Raw genomic sequence first — 16,299 nt, 5'->3', positions numbered from 1 at the left:
TCTTCCCAGAGCCACCATGCTACGTCATCGCCCCCAGAATGCATTGCTCAGGTAGAACATGGCGCCTCCCGCAGGTCAAAATATGTGATAAACATTGTAGATTTTTAAAGCAATTAGATTATTTTATGTGTTTCTAACAACATATTTTAGTATAAGAGAACAATTGTGGCTAATTAGGGACTACAAGTCTTAATAACCAGGGTTCCTTTTAATCCTCCGTGTGAGCAGGAGCTTGTTTTACTTGGACATCCCCGCAATGAAAATTCTCTTTACTCCGTTTACTCAAATTACGGAGGTGATCGAAATGTTTGTAATAGGTTTAAAGCTGAGCGTGATGCTGTGAAACATCTAAGATGTAATCCAGGGGGTTGATTTGCTTTTGTTCACAGTGAAACCAGACTAATAAGAAACTTTCAGCTTGTAAGTTGACCTTGAGGCTGTGTGAAGGTGATTATGATCCTAGTATTAAAAACTACATTTTTAAAAATTATAAACACACACACACACACGTAACCTGCTGTTTATATGAGACCTCTTGTTATTTGCTGGACACACATCTGTCTGTCTATCAGAGCCACAGATGTGCTCAGACATACACAACAAAAAAAGACATAAATTAAAATATAAAAAAACATAATTACAACTCTAACTTACCCTGCAGCTGATGGTTTGAGAAAAGCTATATACCATATGGTATTACAAGGTTATGTAAATGAAGCTTATACTGAAAGCATGCATGTATAATGTCTGAATCAGATGAAGTCATTTAGGCAATACTAATGGGATGTAATGTGAGTGACATCCACTTTTAATGTTTAATACAGCTCGGTTACTATTAGCTTCATTTCTTTCTTCTTTTTTTTACTGAGTATCACATTTGTTGTCACAGCTGAGACTCTGATTTCATCTGGAAACACCATCATCTGACAGTTGACCTTTCTCCCAGCTCTGCTGTGCTTTCCAAGACCATCGCCACCTCTACTTGGTGATGGAGTTCATGGCTGGAGGAGACCTGGTCACGCTCACCATGAACTACGATATCCCCGAGAAGTGGGCCCGCTTCTACACGGCCGAAGTCGTGCTGGCGCTGGATGCCATCCACTCCATGGGCTTCATCCACCGCGACGTCAAGCCCGACAACATGCTGCTGGACGAGCACGGACACCTCAAGCTGGCCGACTTTGGCACGTGCATGAAGATGGACTCGGTAGGCGGCGGCGGCGGCGTTTTCCAAATGCGTCTGAATCCTCTCGCATCAGAGGAATTTGAATCCTTCAATTCTAAAGAAAATGCACCTCCCCAATCAGTGAATTTCCCATTTTAGATTTAGAAGTAAGTTGTTTTTTAGTGCTCTAGTGCACCCTCAGGTGTTCAAGCAGCTGAATTGAAGCTACGGGCTGCAGTCTTACATCAGGCTGTTTTGAAAGAGCTCAGAGGTCATTGTGCTAAACATCCAATTTGGAGTGCCGCCTCTGCTGTGAGCCAGGGAGTGTTTTGCAGCCTTTTGTTTTCACCACAGCAATTTCAGAATAGCTGCTTCCAAGCGTTTGGGCTCCCTGGAAATATACCATTAAACGGACGTGTCTGTGTATGGTGTCATGTAATTTCGTCTCTTGTGCAAATACAGAGTCGAGATAGTCTGGCAGGGAAGGAGATGAGGACTGACGCTCCCAAAATGTCTTTACACACTTTTCCTAGGTCCTGATGATAGATAATACACTAAAGTCTCCCTCATAATCATTTACTGTCACTACTCAGATACTGTTTCCTTCCTCATTTATTTTACTGAGCATTTGTCTTCCTGCAGACAGGTATGGTGCACTGTGACACGGCTGTGGGCACACCAGACTACATCTCCCCCGAGGTGCTCCAGTCTCAGGGTGGTGACGGTTATTACGGCCGGGAATGTGACTGGTGGTCTGTAGGAGTTTTTATCTACGAGATGTTTGTTGGTAAGTCGCTCATCGCTCACTCGGTCATGCTTCAGTTTGCAACACCAATCTTATTTAGCACAACAGTGCTGTGCAAAAGCCTCAAGCAGGTGTGAAGATACGCTGTGATTGTAGAAAGGATTCAGAATGTCTAATATAAATCAATCCAGCTTTTTGTCTAAGTCTTCAAGGTACACACAGTATTTGCAGTCTGCCTTTGAAGAAGAGTTAGAGGGTAGGTTGTTCCAAACATGTTGAAGAACTAACCACAGATCTTCTGTGGATGTGGGCTCTCTTAAATCCTTCCAGACTGGAAGATGTTGAGATCAGAGCTCCCTGAGGGATTCACACCATCACTTCAAGGATTCCTTGTTGTTTTTTTAAATGTTGAATATGGTCCCTAATGACATTGGCTGTATATTTCGGAGTGGTTATCCTGCAGTTGAACAAATTTAGCACGGATAAGCAGCTGCCTCCGTGATGGTATTGCATGATGGATAAGTATCAGCCTGCATCTGGCAGCGTTGAGGGCACCATTAAACCTGAACAAATCCCCGCCTCCATTTGCAGGAATGTAGCCCCAAACTTCAAAGCTCCTCCCCCATGCGTTACTGTTGCCTAGAGAAACTCTCCAGCCTATGGAGGAATAAACTGTCTTCTACTACAGACAAATATTTCAATTTTTGATTAATTACTTCAATTCAATTCAATTTTATTTATATAGCGTCTAATACAACAGAGTTGTCTCTAAACGCTTTCCAGAGACCCATACCCAGAACATGACCCCCGAGCAGTTATTACATAAACAATGGCAGGTAAAAACTCCCCTAGTGGGAGAAAAACCTTAAGCCAAACAGTGGCAAGGAAAAACTCCCCTTTAGGAGGGAAGAAACCTTGAGCAGGACCAGGCTCATCAGGGGGGACCCTCCTGCCGAGGGCCAGACTGGTGGGTCAGGGACGGCAACAGCACAGCAGGCAGGTGGAAGCAGCAACGGGATGACCAGGGGTGGGGACCGCAGGCCAGCACGCAGCTCCCGAAGCTCCGGCCCAATCATCAAGTCCCAGGTTGGGGTGCAGGGTCGGGGAAAGGTTGAAAAGGGGCAGGGCCAGGGAGAGGAGTCTTGAGGGACGAACCTTCTCCCCCGCCCAAAAGGGGCCGTTACCCTGCCCCCCTCACTCCCACACTGCAGGTTCCGGTGTCCGGCAAAGGATGCTGCAACATGGACAAAAGAGAGAAAAGGGAGGAGAAGAAGAGGGGGCCAGCACAAGAAACTACAGGAGCGACTCTGACACACTAAAGTTTACACTACCTAGAGATTTACCAACACCAGCTAGAGGTTTACTAAACACTAACTATAGGCTTTACTAAACAGAAATGTTTTAAGTTTAGTTTTAAAGGTGGAGGTGGTGTCAGCCTCCTTAACCCAGATTGGAAGTTGGTTCCATAGTAATGGTGCCTGATAGCAGAACGCCCGCCCTCCAAATCTACATTTAGATACTCTAGGAACTACGAGTAAACCTGAACTGAGAACGGAGAGCTCTGACAGGAACATAAGGCACTATCAGGTCTTGCAAATAATGCGGAGCTAAGCCGTTTTGGGCTTTATACGCAAGTAATACAATTTTAAATTGGATTCTGAATTTTACGGGTAACCAATGGAGCGACGCTAACACTGGAGAGACGTGGTCTCTCCTGCTAATTCCTGTCAGCAGTCGTGCTGCTGCATTTTGGATCAGCTGGAGCCTATTCAGCAAATTACTTGGACATCCTGCTAACAACACATTACAGTAATCTAGTCTAGAAGATACAAACGCATGAACTAGTTTTTCTGCATCACTCTGCGAATTACTCAACAGCATCTGCTGCCATTTTTCTGCACCTCAGTTCTTATACTTTTATTGTTGTTTGAGACACTTTTTGGTCACACTTCTCTCATAAAGACCGGTTGTGGTCAGACTACTCTCGACAGTGGATGGGTGTACGCGAGTCTCTGGTTTTTGCTCGTTCTGAGCCGGTGACGCCGTTAAGACATGACAGAAGTAAGATTAAGAGTCTTCTGTCCTGAGAGTTGCTTCTCCAGAAAACCTTCAGCAGCACATCCCCCTCGGCTTTGACATCGGTGCCGGGGAGAGACCTTTGCCGTTGCAGTGAAGCTACGGCGAGACTTGCCGCTTTGCTTAGTCTTGAAGGCGTGTGACCTGTGAAACTATCTTTCACAACCTTTACCTTGGTAGCAGTTTGGCTGCTCCTCGCCCAGTTTTCCACCTCCCAAACAGCTGCTTGTGTTTGACCTAATGACGATGTTTCAACCTGTGAAACCGATGGTTTTTAACACCTGTCTGGTAAAATTGGTTAATCATACGTCTGCCTGCGGTCCTCTAAACTCCAGTAGATGGTCACACTATCCTGAATTAGATTTTTCTTGTGTTCACCCACTTTTCATTGTGTAAACTGATAGAAATTAAGAATGAAATTGTGTATTTTTGAACGCATTCTTATTTTACCGCATCGGCCTGAGACTTTTTTACAGTACTGTATTTTATGGCACACTCACGCCAGAACTTTATGGAGAAGCTGTCGCCACCGGATCAGCTTTTCTCGTTTATTGTCTTGCATTATGGCAATTAAAATCCAATGCAGATCCTCTTGGAATAAGTAACATAAAAGGCTTATTTTTTTCCTCTTCTCTGCCAGTGGTGGAAGTTTTGATTTCTCGCCCTTCTCGCAGGTGAAACCCCTTTCTATGCGGAGTCCCTCGTTGGAACTTACGGGAAGATCATGAACCACCAAAACTCCCTCGTCTTCCCAGATGATGTACAAATTTCCAAGGATGCTAAAGACCTCATCTGCGCCTTTCTCACCGACAGGTTTGTACAGGGAACTTTGCTAATGTCATAAAATAAAAATCTGCAGGCAACAGTGTTCACCTCATCAACATGGGAGGAGTTCACTTTCTCTGATCACAGCTGTGTTATTTTACTTAAGAGTAATAGATGTGTTTAAATCCTCTGTGTATTTTTCAGGAAAACAACTGGTCATTCACTCTGACAAACCTGCACTCATGCGTAGCTCAGTCTGCACACTCGCTCAACATTCACCACCGCTACAGTGTTACAAAGAAAACCAATCACTAGTACAGGTATCGATCGCTCTCTGGAAGTGCTGTCAGACTAAAGACAGCGCTGCAACCGGCAACGGGCCACCATGTGTCGACCCAAGTTCATGAGGATGCTTGGGAAGCCAAAAATCCCCGGTTCTGCATGGTTAGCCAGTTTAAGCAGATTATTTCATCCTCTAGAAAGTTGTCAATGATTCTGTCAGTAACTTTATTTCTTCTTGAATTTTGGGCACGCTGCAACCTTCTGCTGTACCGAGTCTGCAGATAGAGCTCTGTGTTTATGGGAGGGCAAATCACTATCTTTTTGCGCAGAATAGACTTTAGTTCGCTTGAAGATTTGGTGATTAGCTCTGTCGCATCACAGCAAGTTTTCTATTAACAGCTGTTGACTCAACTCAGAATAAACTACAATAACCGTGTTCAACATACTGTTAAGGACATGGCACATATTTATTATTGCTGGATACAATTAATTTAGTGAACTCGGGATATGTTATCTCTGATCAGTAAAATTCAAAGAAAGTACCACCGAATGTTTGTTGTCCTACCAAAGGAAACCTTTTCGTACTCTGGAGGTTTCTTCCTCGTTTCACATCCCTGCAGAGAAAAGGAGCTTTTACGCCAAATTCATAATCATTCCTTCAGTATTCTTGATCTAATCTATTCAGTTCGCTTCAATTCAATAATACTTTACTAATCCCAAAGGGAAATCAGATAATATCTGTGGGCTCATAGCAAGTTTTGAGGAAACTCTTGACAACGTATCATTTGCATGTTTTTTCTCTTAAAGATATTAAGATCTCATATCGAGATGTAAATAAATAATAGGCAGCTTTATTGCCTTGAGAAATATTTGAAATATTGATGAAAGAAAGCACTGGGCAATCAAAGGATTGTTCACAGATAGTCAGCTATGATGAAAAAAATGATACGGAGACGGAAAGTAACTGCGAAAGAATGTAGACATGCAGAACTGGAAGCCATTCTTCCAACTTGTGCCGCTGCAGCGTTCATGTGCAACACCTCTGCATAGGGGTCACATGTGAAAATATCAAGATTGATCAAGCAAGACCTTAAAAATGAATTCCTTATGTTTAAACAACCTTAGCAGGCAGAATAGTGAAGAAGAGGTGCAAGTTTTGAGCTGCTGTCATCAAGGATGAGCTAGTCTGACTTATTTAAGCAGAATATGGGCTGAAACGCAACTACCGGTACTGCTAATAGTTACGTTCTTCAAGAGGTGGGAGAGGTCGGCATCATTCAGAAACAGCGTGTTTCATGTGGCAGGATACTGAGCATAATGCTAATGTAGGTAACTTAAAACAATAGTTAATTTCCTGTCCTGCAAACAGAATAGTCACATTTGTGCTGCATGCTGATAGTTGCCTGGTAATTATGCAAACTCGTATATTACAGTGTAGAAAGACAAAACCCACTTTTCCTTCATTGAACATTCACATTTGTTCTTCAAAGGGCCGACTGAGTCATTGTATGTCTCAGAATGGCTTTTATAGCTGAACAAATGCAGTTTGTTCCTCATAATTATGCAGGCGGCATACATATCTGTTAATGACCCTTTGTGCCTTCTCAGGCATCCATGATTTCTTTTCTTTTCTTCTTTTTTTGCTTTTTGCTTTGTGCATCCAGCTTGAAGGAAGTGGAAATTATGTCAGTTTTAGTTTGATTATTTCAGAGCCACATTGAAGGACGCTCTGTGCCCTTTGATCACAGTTTAACATACATTTCTTAAGGACTGATGTTTTAGTCTAAATCCACCAACTCTCTTGTCCATGATAGATTTACACCTCTTTTCACAGCGTCTGCTTTTATTGGGTGGAGGAGACGATCACTCAAGGCCAGCCCCCTCTCTTCTGCAGGTGGTGTCATATTTGAGATCCCTCCTATAGCTTCAAGCTACCATGCTAAACCCTAAAATTTGACATAAATGACACTATTTAACCCTTGAGGCATGTTTTTATATTTGCTCCATCAGGATTTTAGCGACTGACAGCCAGAACATTCTTATAATGAGCCATTTGCTGGACTGGCCCAAGTTGTTTAAACTCCACACCACTGCAGCAGCGTAGCAGCCAGATAACTGTTCACATACATGTTGTCATTTCTCTTTCACAAACTGAAATCCTCCACCGTAGGTATGTCCCTCTGTATATATAAGGTTTTTAGAGGCTAATATTCAAAACTGTCGCAAATGTGGGCAACTTTTCACTGCCGTTTACATGGAGAAAATACTGTTGCTTAATTTCCTGGTTAGGATGTAAAATAGGACACAAAACACTGTAGAGCATTACCGTAGTGCAGACTCTCAGTCATCCAGGTCGTGGTAACTCCCAAAGGCTTGAAGCCTTTTCTTTTGTTCTTGAAGATGTTTGATCTTCTATCCAGAAGATTTCGTCAGTTAAAAACTTTTTGAACTGACAAAATCTTCAGGACGTCTTCAAGCGCAAAAGAATAAGAAGTTCCCCTTGGCCTTGTTTCAGCAGGGAGTTGTTCCTTTCTTAAGTGATGCGAGCTACATTATATACAGGTGCTGATCAGAATGAGCTATTAATAGAAATATGGTGTCAACTTGACCCCCCTCCGGGGTGAAGCAACTGCAGCAAAATCTGTACCTAAAGTTGGATAAATGTGTGAGGGCTGCATAAAAAATAAATTAAATTAAAGCTGCAAGCAGCGATGAACGGACCCTCGCACCCTTGTGCACGTTCAGGCGTGCTGCAGTGGAAGCGCTTGTATGACTTGCATGTAGATTCTTCAGGCCTGGACATTTAGCGGCTGACACCACCCACGACTCTCTATATCAAACCATTCAAAAGTTATGGCAGAAAATAGGGATTATAAAATATCGACCAATCAGAAGAAGGGGCGGGGATAATTCATGCCAATGAAGGTCAAGTACTCAATACCGATTCCGATGACACCACCCACGAGACCCTATGTCAAACCATTCAAAAGTTATGGCAGAAAGTAGGAACTATCAAATATGGACCAACCGGATGAAGGGGGGGGCACGCTTTTTGGCGTCTATCGTCGCCACGGTAACGGTTTTGACTAAGAAAAGTAATGCACGTCGTCGCAGGATGGTGACGCACATTTTGATGTATAACACACCTGGGTGCACATTACGGTTCGGGCCGCATTAACTGCCGAAGGAATGGCATAAATTGCTCCAAAATTACGCGATTAATTCAGAATGTTCAAAATGGCAGACTTCCTGTTCGGTTTCGGCCATGGCACTAAGAGAAAAAAAAACCTTCATATTTGCAGTCTTTTGCAAATATTTAACAAATATTTTATTATTATTTTATTATTTTGAAAATAAAAAGGAAGGAAAGAAAGAATTCCTACAGATACAATAGGGACTTCGCACTGTAAGTGCTCCGGCCCTAATTACATATTTTCAAACCCAGATAGCCCCAAAGTGCCAGGATTGTGGTTGCATTTTTATTTATTACAAGATTTCGAGTTTGTTCTCATTTCAAGACACCCGAGTATATGCTCACGCACGTACAAAGTGATTATGTTACAAATATGTCTCCTTTAATTGTATTTGTATCAGACTTTGTTAGGATTTCTAGCATCAACTCTTTGTTTGGGGATTTTCATGCTACGCATTGACAATAAGAAATTGAGTGCATTAGTATGTAATCAGTGGCTTCAAGCCAGAGTCTCAAACCGCTGATAAGAGCTCATCTTAATACAAGCAGTGCCAGTTTTGTAGTTTTACTAACATCAGCATTAAAGGTAGACGCAGCGTGAATGGGTCATGTTCCCCGTTTGTGGCCCACTTCCTGTTTACATTAGTGACTCCACCCCCGAGACGGCTCAAACACAGGTCTTTTCTGCTTCCATACAGAGCAGCCTTTCATTTTTCACTCAGTTTATTTACCTTCTCACCCACTATTCTCTCACCACAGACAGAATCTTGCATGTGTGCATGGTTGCCTGACCTTACACTAACACACACACACACACACACACACACACACACACACACACACACACACGACTCTACTAACCTAACCCACATGCTCTGTCACCCACTTCCGATCTTACTGAATCACTCCTGAAAGCAAAAACAGCTTCTCCTTTTAGATTCTCTCGCTTTTCCTTCTTCTCCATGTGTTTTTCATCTCTTCATCTGTCAGCTTCCTCTCATACATTTCTTCGTGCCAGTTTCCATGTCTCGATCCTCCCTCTTCAGCCCTAGCGTTCTCCTTTGCATCCCCTCAGTTATCCGGGCACTTAGATGCAGCTTTCAAGCCCAGCTTGGTTGCTTTTTTTTTTTTTTTTTTTAAATGTAGAGGGTTTGAAAACTCCCCCATTTTTCTTTCGTCCACCCCTCCCTTGCCCCCTCTTCTTCTTGGCTGCATCTGGAATGTCCCACACGTGGCAAGCGCTTACTGCCGCACCCCTCTCCAGCCTTGTACCCAAAGGTGGAGGAGGGCAAAAAGGGGAACGAGGCAAGGGAGCGAAAGAGCAAGAGACAAGACGGAGAGAAGGTCTATTAGTGGCGTGGTCAGAGTTGTTGATGGGGCCCTCCTCCGGCACTCTGGAACTTTATTATCTTGGGTCTGACTGAATTGAGGAGTTCTCTACACCAGTGGTCATGTGGCTGTCCATGCTGGTCAGTGCGGTCAGTGCAGAGCAGTCATTCCCTTTAGGCTCGGTGTGTTTGGGATGACATGTCAGTGACGGTGGGTGGAGGGGCGGCGTGTGTTTTGTGTTCACACTGAGGCGACTCTGCTCTCAGTCTGACTGCGTGCTCCTGTTGCTGTGTGCAGGAAGGTTCGTCTGGGCCGCACCGGCGTGGCTGAGATCAAATGCCACCCCTTCTTCAAGAATGACCAGTGGACCTTTGACAACATCCGTGACAGTAAGTGTTCACGCACGCATTTTTCTGAGTCTCGTGTTATGTGTAAATGCCCTCTCTGCAGGTGCAGGGTTCCTTCTTTTTTTTCTCCATGTCTGGTAATTCTGTCCTTGTTGCTGTTTCCCTCTTATCATCTCCAGCCCATTCCTCTGCAGACCTGTTTTATTTCATTGTGAGATTGAGGTTTATTTCCAGCTATGAGCCAGTGAGGCTGCGTACATGCTGCACATGCTCCCCATATCTGCAGATCTGCTGTCTGAGATTACATGAAGGGATGCTGTGCAGAGCAAAACATCACTACATTATCCAGTCCTGCTGGATAATCAGCTACATATAGGCTGCATCTCCACAAACGTACAGTAGAGAGAATTGACAAGTTGTGAAAGTTAAGTTTCCACATGTGAACGTGGTTGTGTTTGACAGTGAAGCCTGCAGACAGTTTAACAGAAGAAAACATGAGTATCTATGTGCTTCAGTAGCTATGCAGCACATGCAGCACATGAGCAAGAGACACTGCAGAACTGTCCAAAACTCAAACATGTCCCTAAAAAGTTGGGATAATATAAACAGAAAATTAATTTAGTTTTCTAAAAAAAATACTTAAACTTTATATTTATATTAAAACGGCGCAAAGGCAACAACTTTCTTTTACTTTAAAAAAAACAAACTTTTTTTGACTTTTTACAGTATCCAAACTTTATATTAGTGTTGAATTTCTGCTTGGCAGAGTCCAAACTAATATTAACTTTATAAAACCCTTTAGTGCATTATTTCTTTGTTATTCTACACTGAATCAACACATTAGTTATAGCTGTGTAGCTATATGATGCTGTTACTATGCTTAATTATATTTTACATGATCAAAATATATAATTTTTTCCACATTTATCAATTTGAAAAAAAGAGTAAAAAACTTTGATGCAAAATGAATAATCATATGCAGCCACATCCTATAAACATACTGAGATATGGTTTGAAGACGTAGATATCTGTCAACGTAGGCTGAATTACTATGAATGTAATAGCCACAACTAACTTATTTCAAGATGCCCAAATGAAACTTGTATTTATTACCTCATCTTGTAGGAAAAATATTGAAAGGTTTTAGTAAAAAGCTGAAAATAGCCATGACATGTATCATTTACAACATAATCTATCATTTACATAGAAAAAAGAAAGCAGGAAGAAGCAGGAAGAGAAGTGTATGTTTTAGGCGCATGAACAGGAGCTTTGTGTCTGCATGTGATTACATTCAGACTCTCCTTCCTCCGGTTAACCTGGCTCTGATTAGGACGACAGAAAGAAGGTCTGATCAGAGCCTGGCAGTCTGGAACATGAAACCACGGCCATGTCTGTGCACACATACACACTCAAAACATGACCCTGCTTCAAGTCCGTGATCCCGCAGAGCTGCGTGTCGCCCCTGTTGCGTGACCCTCCCTCTGTGTTTAGGCTTCTCCCTGTTGTCTTCATGTTTATTAAGCATTATATCATATTGAGAGCAATAGAAGCCAGCACCATGGATGCATGGATGCATGGATGCATGGATGGATGGATGGATGGAGGGACAGGACGCAGCAATCCCCCATGGAGGCGGGCGGGGCAGGCCATGCGGCCTCGTCTAATGAGAGGGTCGCCCCAGTTTGGAGGGTTTCGCTCGCTCTTTCACTCTCACTGTGGCCACGGCTGCCTGTCATTACTCTCCCGCTATCAGAGAGCATTCTGGGAAGTCGCTCCACAAGGGCCTCCATGTCTCATTCTGTCTAACCACACTTTGGCTTTTTTTTTTCTTTTCCTTCCGTCCCTTCTCGTTTTTTTATTCCCCCCCTTATTTGTTTCATTCCTGAGCCTGATCTGTTTGTGTGTTTTCTACGCCGTCTCCGAGTCGCATTTGCCACACTTGGGGGTTGCGTTTGACCCAACAGTAATGAGCTCTTTGCTCAGAGCCAGAATTGTACTGGTCTGAGAAACTTTATCCTTAATGGTTGCTTTTTTTTCTCTTAATTAGGATCTATTTATAGACTAAAGGACCAGCGTGGCTTTATCTGATTGGCACTTTGACAGAGGTTTGTCAGCATGTTGTGTTGGACTTCGAACGCGTGTCTGCTCGTGTGAGAAGAGCTGCAGAAGGAGCGTTCTCTGCTGGAGTGCTCAGGCTTCACTTGTGAAAGGCAACTGTGTGTGCGGGGCACAAAGCAAGCACTGTGCTCAGAAAGGAGTGGTGTCGAGCTCACGCCAACCTGCAGAAAAACCCACTGCTTCTGCGTGCAGCGCCAGAGTTGGCATAGTTTGGCTCAAACTGTTGAAAAGAAGTCATAGCTGAAAAAGATTTGAAGGAGCGTTTAGGTTTGAAATACCTGCAGAACAATGGTTGAGTCTTTGACTTTTTTATTCAATGTTAAAAAGCATCTTTGTTTCTCCCCAAACCTCTCCTGGTTTGCGCCGCCTCCTCACCCTCCTTTTGGCTCCATGACTCTCAGTTTTTCTGTTTCTGTCCACCAGCTGTGGCTCCAGTTGTGCCGGAGCTGCAGAGCGACATAGACACCAGTAACTTTGATGACATAGAAGAGGATAAAGGAGATGCTGAGACCTTTCCTCCACCCAAAGCCTTCGTGGGCAACCAGCTACCATTTATCGGCTTCACTTATTTCAAGGAGAATCAGTACGTGCTTTTATCTAAATGTGTTTCTTTTTCTCCTCTGCTGTTTCGTTTTATTACTTTGGCTGAGATTATACTGAAAAATGTATATAAAAACATATATACATCTTCATATATACATCTTAACAGGTTTAAGGACTAAAAACAAGTTGAATCGACTCACATACACTTTACTATAGTCTTTCTCCAGTCAGACAGTGTGTCCCTGTTTGACTTCCACACGGCTGCTTTGTTTTTGCACTCTCTTTAGCTACCCATTTTAGATTTTAATTATTCCTAGTTTCCTGTCTCACTTTTGCGCTCCAGAATGTGCTGGGCCTTATTCAGGAATGCTGTGCGTTCCTGGGTGTGAGAGACTTGGGAGAAACGATAAACCGTTGACTGAGCAATATCCGATAACAAGTCACATGCTTGTAAAATTTAAGTACGCACCTTTCCTGAAATCATCAGACACTTTGTTAGATCCGAGCTCAGGCACATTTTCATTCATGAAATGAAACATTGTGTAAGAACCGCTGCTTCAAAAGACCTTATAATCTCTGGTTATTGCAGAGCCATGAGGCAGAGTCATTTAATGAATAGTTTCCAGAGACCGCCCAACATTACATGTCCACCAACACGGCTGGCAAAAGACTGCAAATATGAAGGTTTTTTTTTGTCCCTTTGCTGGCAGTGAGGTGAAAAACACAACATAAACGTGACAGCAGAGATTAAGAAAGCAACTTAAAAACAGAATTACGCATGAACATGAAATAAATAGATAAATAAATCTGTAAGAAATATTTTATAAAGAACAATATTTCAAAAAATATATTCTCTTAAGTTTTTGCCTCCCTCATGGCAGTTTTTTAAGTTAATCATGTTGTGTAGTTTCATTTTCTTTAAGCATTTTTGTGTTTTTCATGTCAGAGCAGTCGTGGTGAACTCAAACTTACATGAGACTGGATGAACACACACACGTTGACGTTATGATCTGATTACCACTTGCTTGTAGATGTTTGAACCTGAGGACAGTGAGGTGTGATGCTGGGTCAGTTACAAGTGTTCACGGCTCTTCTCGCTCTCTCTCTCTCAGGCTGCTGAAGAAGAACAGCAGCAGCTCTGTGGAGGATTCAGACGGCTGTGAGGAAAGCTCAGAGGATAAAGAAAACAGTTTGGACGGCAAGAAAGAGGTCTGTGTTCAATGTGTGCAATGTGTTAAATTGTTACGGCAGCGACTGGAAAACGCAAGACAGAACATGAAATATGATGGTGGATTAGATGACAGCGTTTTCAATTGTCTGGTCTCCCATTTGTCCATTTGAGCAGCAGCAGAAAAAGCTTCATCAGCTGGAGGAGCAGCTCAACCATGAGATGCAGGCCAAAGATGAGCTGGAGCAAAAGTGCAAGTACGAGTGAACACACACATGAATACCTGATTCAAACGCTTAACGTAGAAATGAAAGCGTTGGCAAGATTGTTTCTTAAAGCAAGAGGCCAGCAGTAATTGGGGTGGATTCTCATCACTTTTCCTTTTTTGAAAATGAAACAAAAACATATATAATCAATATAACAATACATGCATTTGGCTATCTCTTAGCCACATCATTTCATATATGATCATATTTGATAATACATTTTATTTCTTGACAGAAATGCTACCCATCGTTTAGACAAGCTGGTTAAAGATCTGGACAAAGAGGTAGATGGATGGATGGATGGATGCTTTGACTACAGTATATCTGAAGTGAAGTACTGTTTCTGTTCACACTGTGCGTGTGTGACTTCTGCCCTCATCAGATGAACAGCAGGCAGAGAGTGGAGGCCTCGCTGAGGCAGCTGGAGCGAGAGCGAGCTCTTCTGCAGCACCAGAGCGCCGAGAGCCTCCGCAAGGTGGATATCGAAACTGACAGGAAACGCAGCCTGGAGAACGAACGTGAGCGCCCAAAAACTGCCCTATCTATATATCCGGCTTATAAATCCTAAACAAGCTGGGACTGTTGTGCCATTTTTAATGAACGCAGAGTAATCCGATTTATCCCTGCTTGTGTGAATCAAGTTTGTTTTCATTTCCAAGCAATTCTCCACCTAAGCCTGAAAATATATAATTTAGTTATCATCCATATTTGCAGGATATCAGATTCAGATGATTCAGATTTACCAAAACTGCACAACAGGCTGTAGTTGCTGAACATCAGAAACCTGTAGCAATGATTTAAAAAAAAAAAAAAAGGAAAAAAAGCTCACCCTGTGAAATTTTAATATTGGCATGGCTGATTCCACCCCCTAAATCCACCTGTTTCAACTGAGCTGTAACGGGATGGATGAAAAATGACCTGTTGAACTTTATCCTTAGGGTATTTTGACCAAAACAAATTGGCATGTGAAATATACAGTACAGTTTCTTGGAAGCCCATCACCTAAATCGCTTCATGATGGTGTGTTTGTTCATCAGTGAACAACCTGAAGGACCAGTTTGAGGATCTGAAGAAGAGGAACCAGCACTCGCAGATCTCTAATGAGAAGAACGTCCAGCTGCAGAAACAAGTGAGCACTGAGTTTTTCAACACCACACAGCTTTCTTTTACTCACAGTAAAGGTTTTTTAGACCTCAACTTGCTAGTAAACATCAGGGGAAAACATGCATTGCAAATTGCATGGCTTTGTAAATACTGACTCTGCAGAGTGTATCCCAGCAATCAGCAGCCACAGGTTCCTGAAAGCACCAGTAGTTAGAAGGGCATGCCTCAGGTAGAGGGGGCATTCAATGTGACCGAATGCCTGCAGTTTAGGAAGATAACATCCCCTCATCTGTACAAAAAAAAAAAAACTGAAGATAAAAAGTTAATGGTTTCTGCAAAGGGGGTTGGGGAGTTTCTTATCACTGAACATCAAACAACCCCAGTGCCAAGAGAGCAGGGACACTGTAAAGTGCAAATAATGACTTGTATGTCTATGTATGTTATTCACAATAAAATATAGCAAACAAATTATATGTTCAAACTGAGAACGTGTAACAGCTTAAGAAAAGAAAATGGGTCATTTAGAATTTGATGGCAGCAGCACATCTCAAGAAATGTTGCAATAAGTGGAGGATCCTCTCCTCTTTTAAGAGACATCCATACATGTACGACTGGTGACTAGGACAGCAGTTCCTGGAGTTTTTGGGAGAGACATTTTGATCTTGTTTGATAAAGGTTTTGAGCACTTCAACGGTCTTCTTTGTCATTAAAATATTAATTATTCTAAATTTCATTATTTACCAAGAGTGATACCAAGAGAACTGGTGAAATGCCTTCCTTAAAAATGACATCTGGATGGGAGCATATGGCATTCTAAATCTGGATCCTTTCTGCATTCGAGATTTCTTTCCAAATGTTTTTTTTTTTTTTTTTTTTTTTTTTTTTTAATGTTGAAATATCACCGTTCCAACTTCTAATGTGCAAATCATTGCATTATGTACTTATTTATATTTTTACACAGTGTCCCCATTTTTATCGAAGGAAAGATCCTGCATGCATCTCAAAACACCAGCACAGGAAAGAACTAGGAGATTTTTGAAAGAAGAATGGAAGAAAAAGATGATTTGTGTCAAAAAGTGTCTATAAACTGTCATCTATGTTAAAGGACTTACTTTGATTTACTTGTTTAAATAACCCAGCTGGTTATGCATTTTGAAAGTGTTGAAGTGACGGAATCAAATGAAACCCGCTTAAGATG

The 16,299-nt window shown here is 42.4% G+C and overlaps 1 protein-coding gene across 4 annotated transcripts in view; it reads left to right on the top strand.

Annotated features, from left to right (window-relative positions):
- The window catches only part of LOC133418616 (rho-associated protein kinase 2-like), a 38,467-nt gene that overhangs the window by 9,550 nt on the left and 12,618 nt on the right, over positions 1-16,299 (top strand). For all 4 annotated transcript variants that reach the window (XM_061707407.1, XM_061707405.1, XM_061707409.1 and 1 more), the window contains exons 5-14: positions 947-1,207; positions 1,808-1,952; positions 4,661-4,799; positions 9,853-9,944; positions 12,444-12,603; positions 13,676-13,772; positions 13,909-13,988; positions 14,233-14,281; positions 14,380-14,515; positions 15,035-15,126. In XM_061707407.1, the coding sequence (XP_061563391.1) occupies positions 947-1,207; positions 1,808-1,952; positions 4,661-4,799; positions 9,853-9,944; positions 12,444-12,603; positions 13,676-13,772; positions 13,909-13,988; positions 14,233-14,281; positions 14,380-14,515; positions 15,035-15,126 (1,251 nt within the window). The remainder of the gene's footprint in view (positions 1-946; positions 1,208-1,807; positions 1,953-4,660; positions 4,800-9,852; positions 9,945-12,443; positions 12,604-13,675; positions 13,773-13,908; positions 13,989-14,232; positions 14,282-14,379; positions 14,516-15,034; positions 15,127-16,299) is intronic.

Source organism: Cololabis saira, chromosome 18, assembly GCF_033807715.1.
Source record: "Cololabis saira isolate AMF1-May2022 chromosome 18, fColSai1.1, whole genome shotgun sequence".
Taxonomy (NCBI): domain Eukaryota; kingdom Metazoa; phylum Chordata; class Actinopteri; order Beloniformes; family Belonidae; genus Cololabis; species Cololabis saira.
This window is presented reverse-complemented; position numbering and strand designations above follow the sequence as displayed.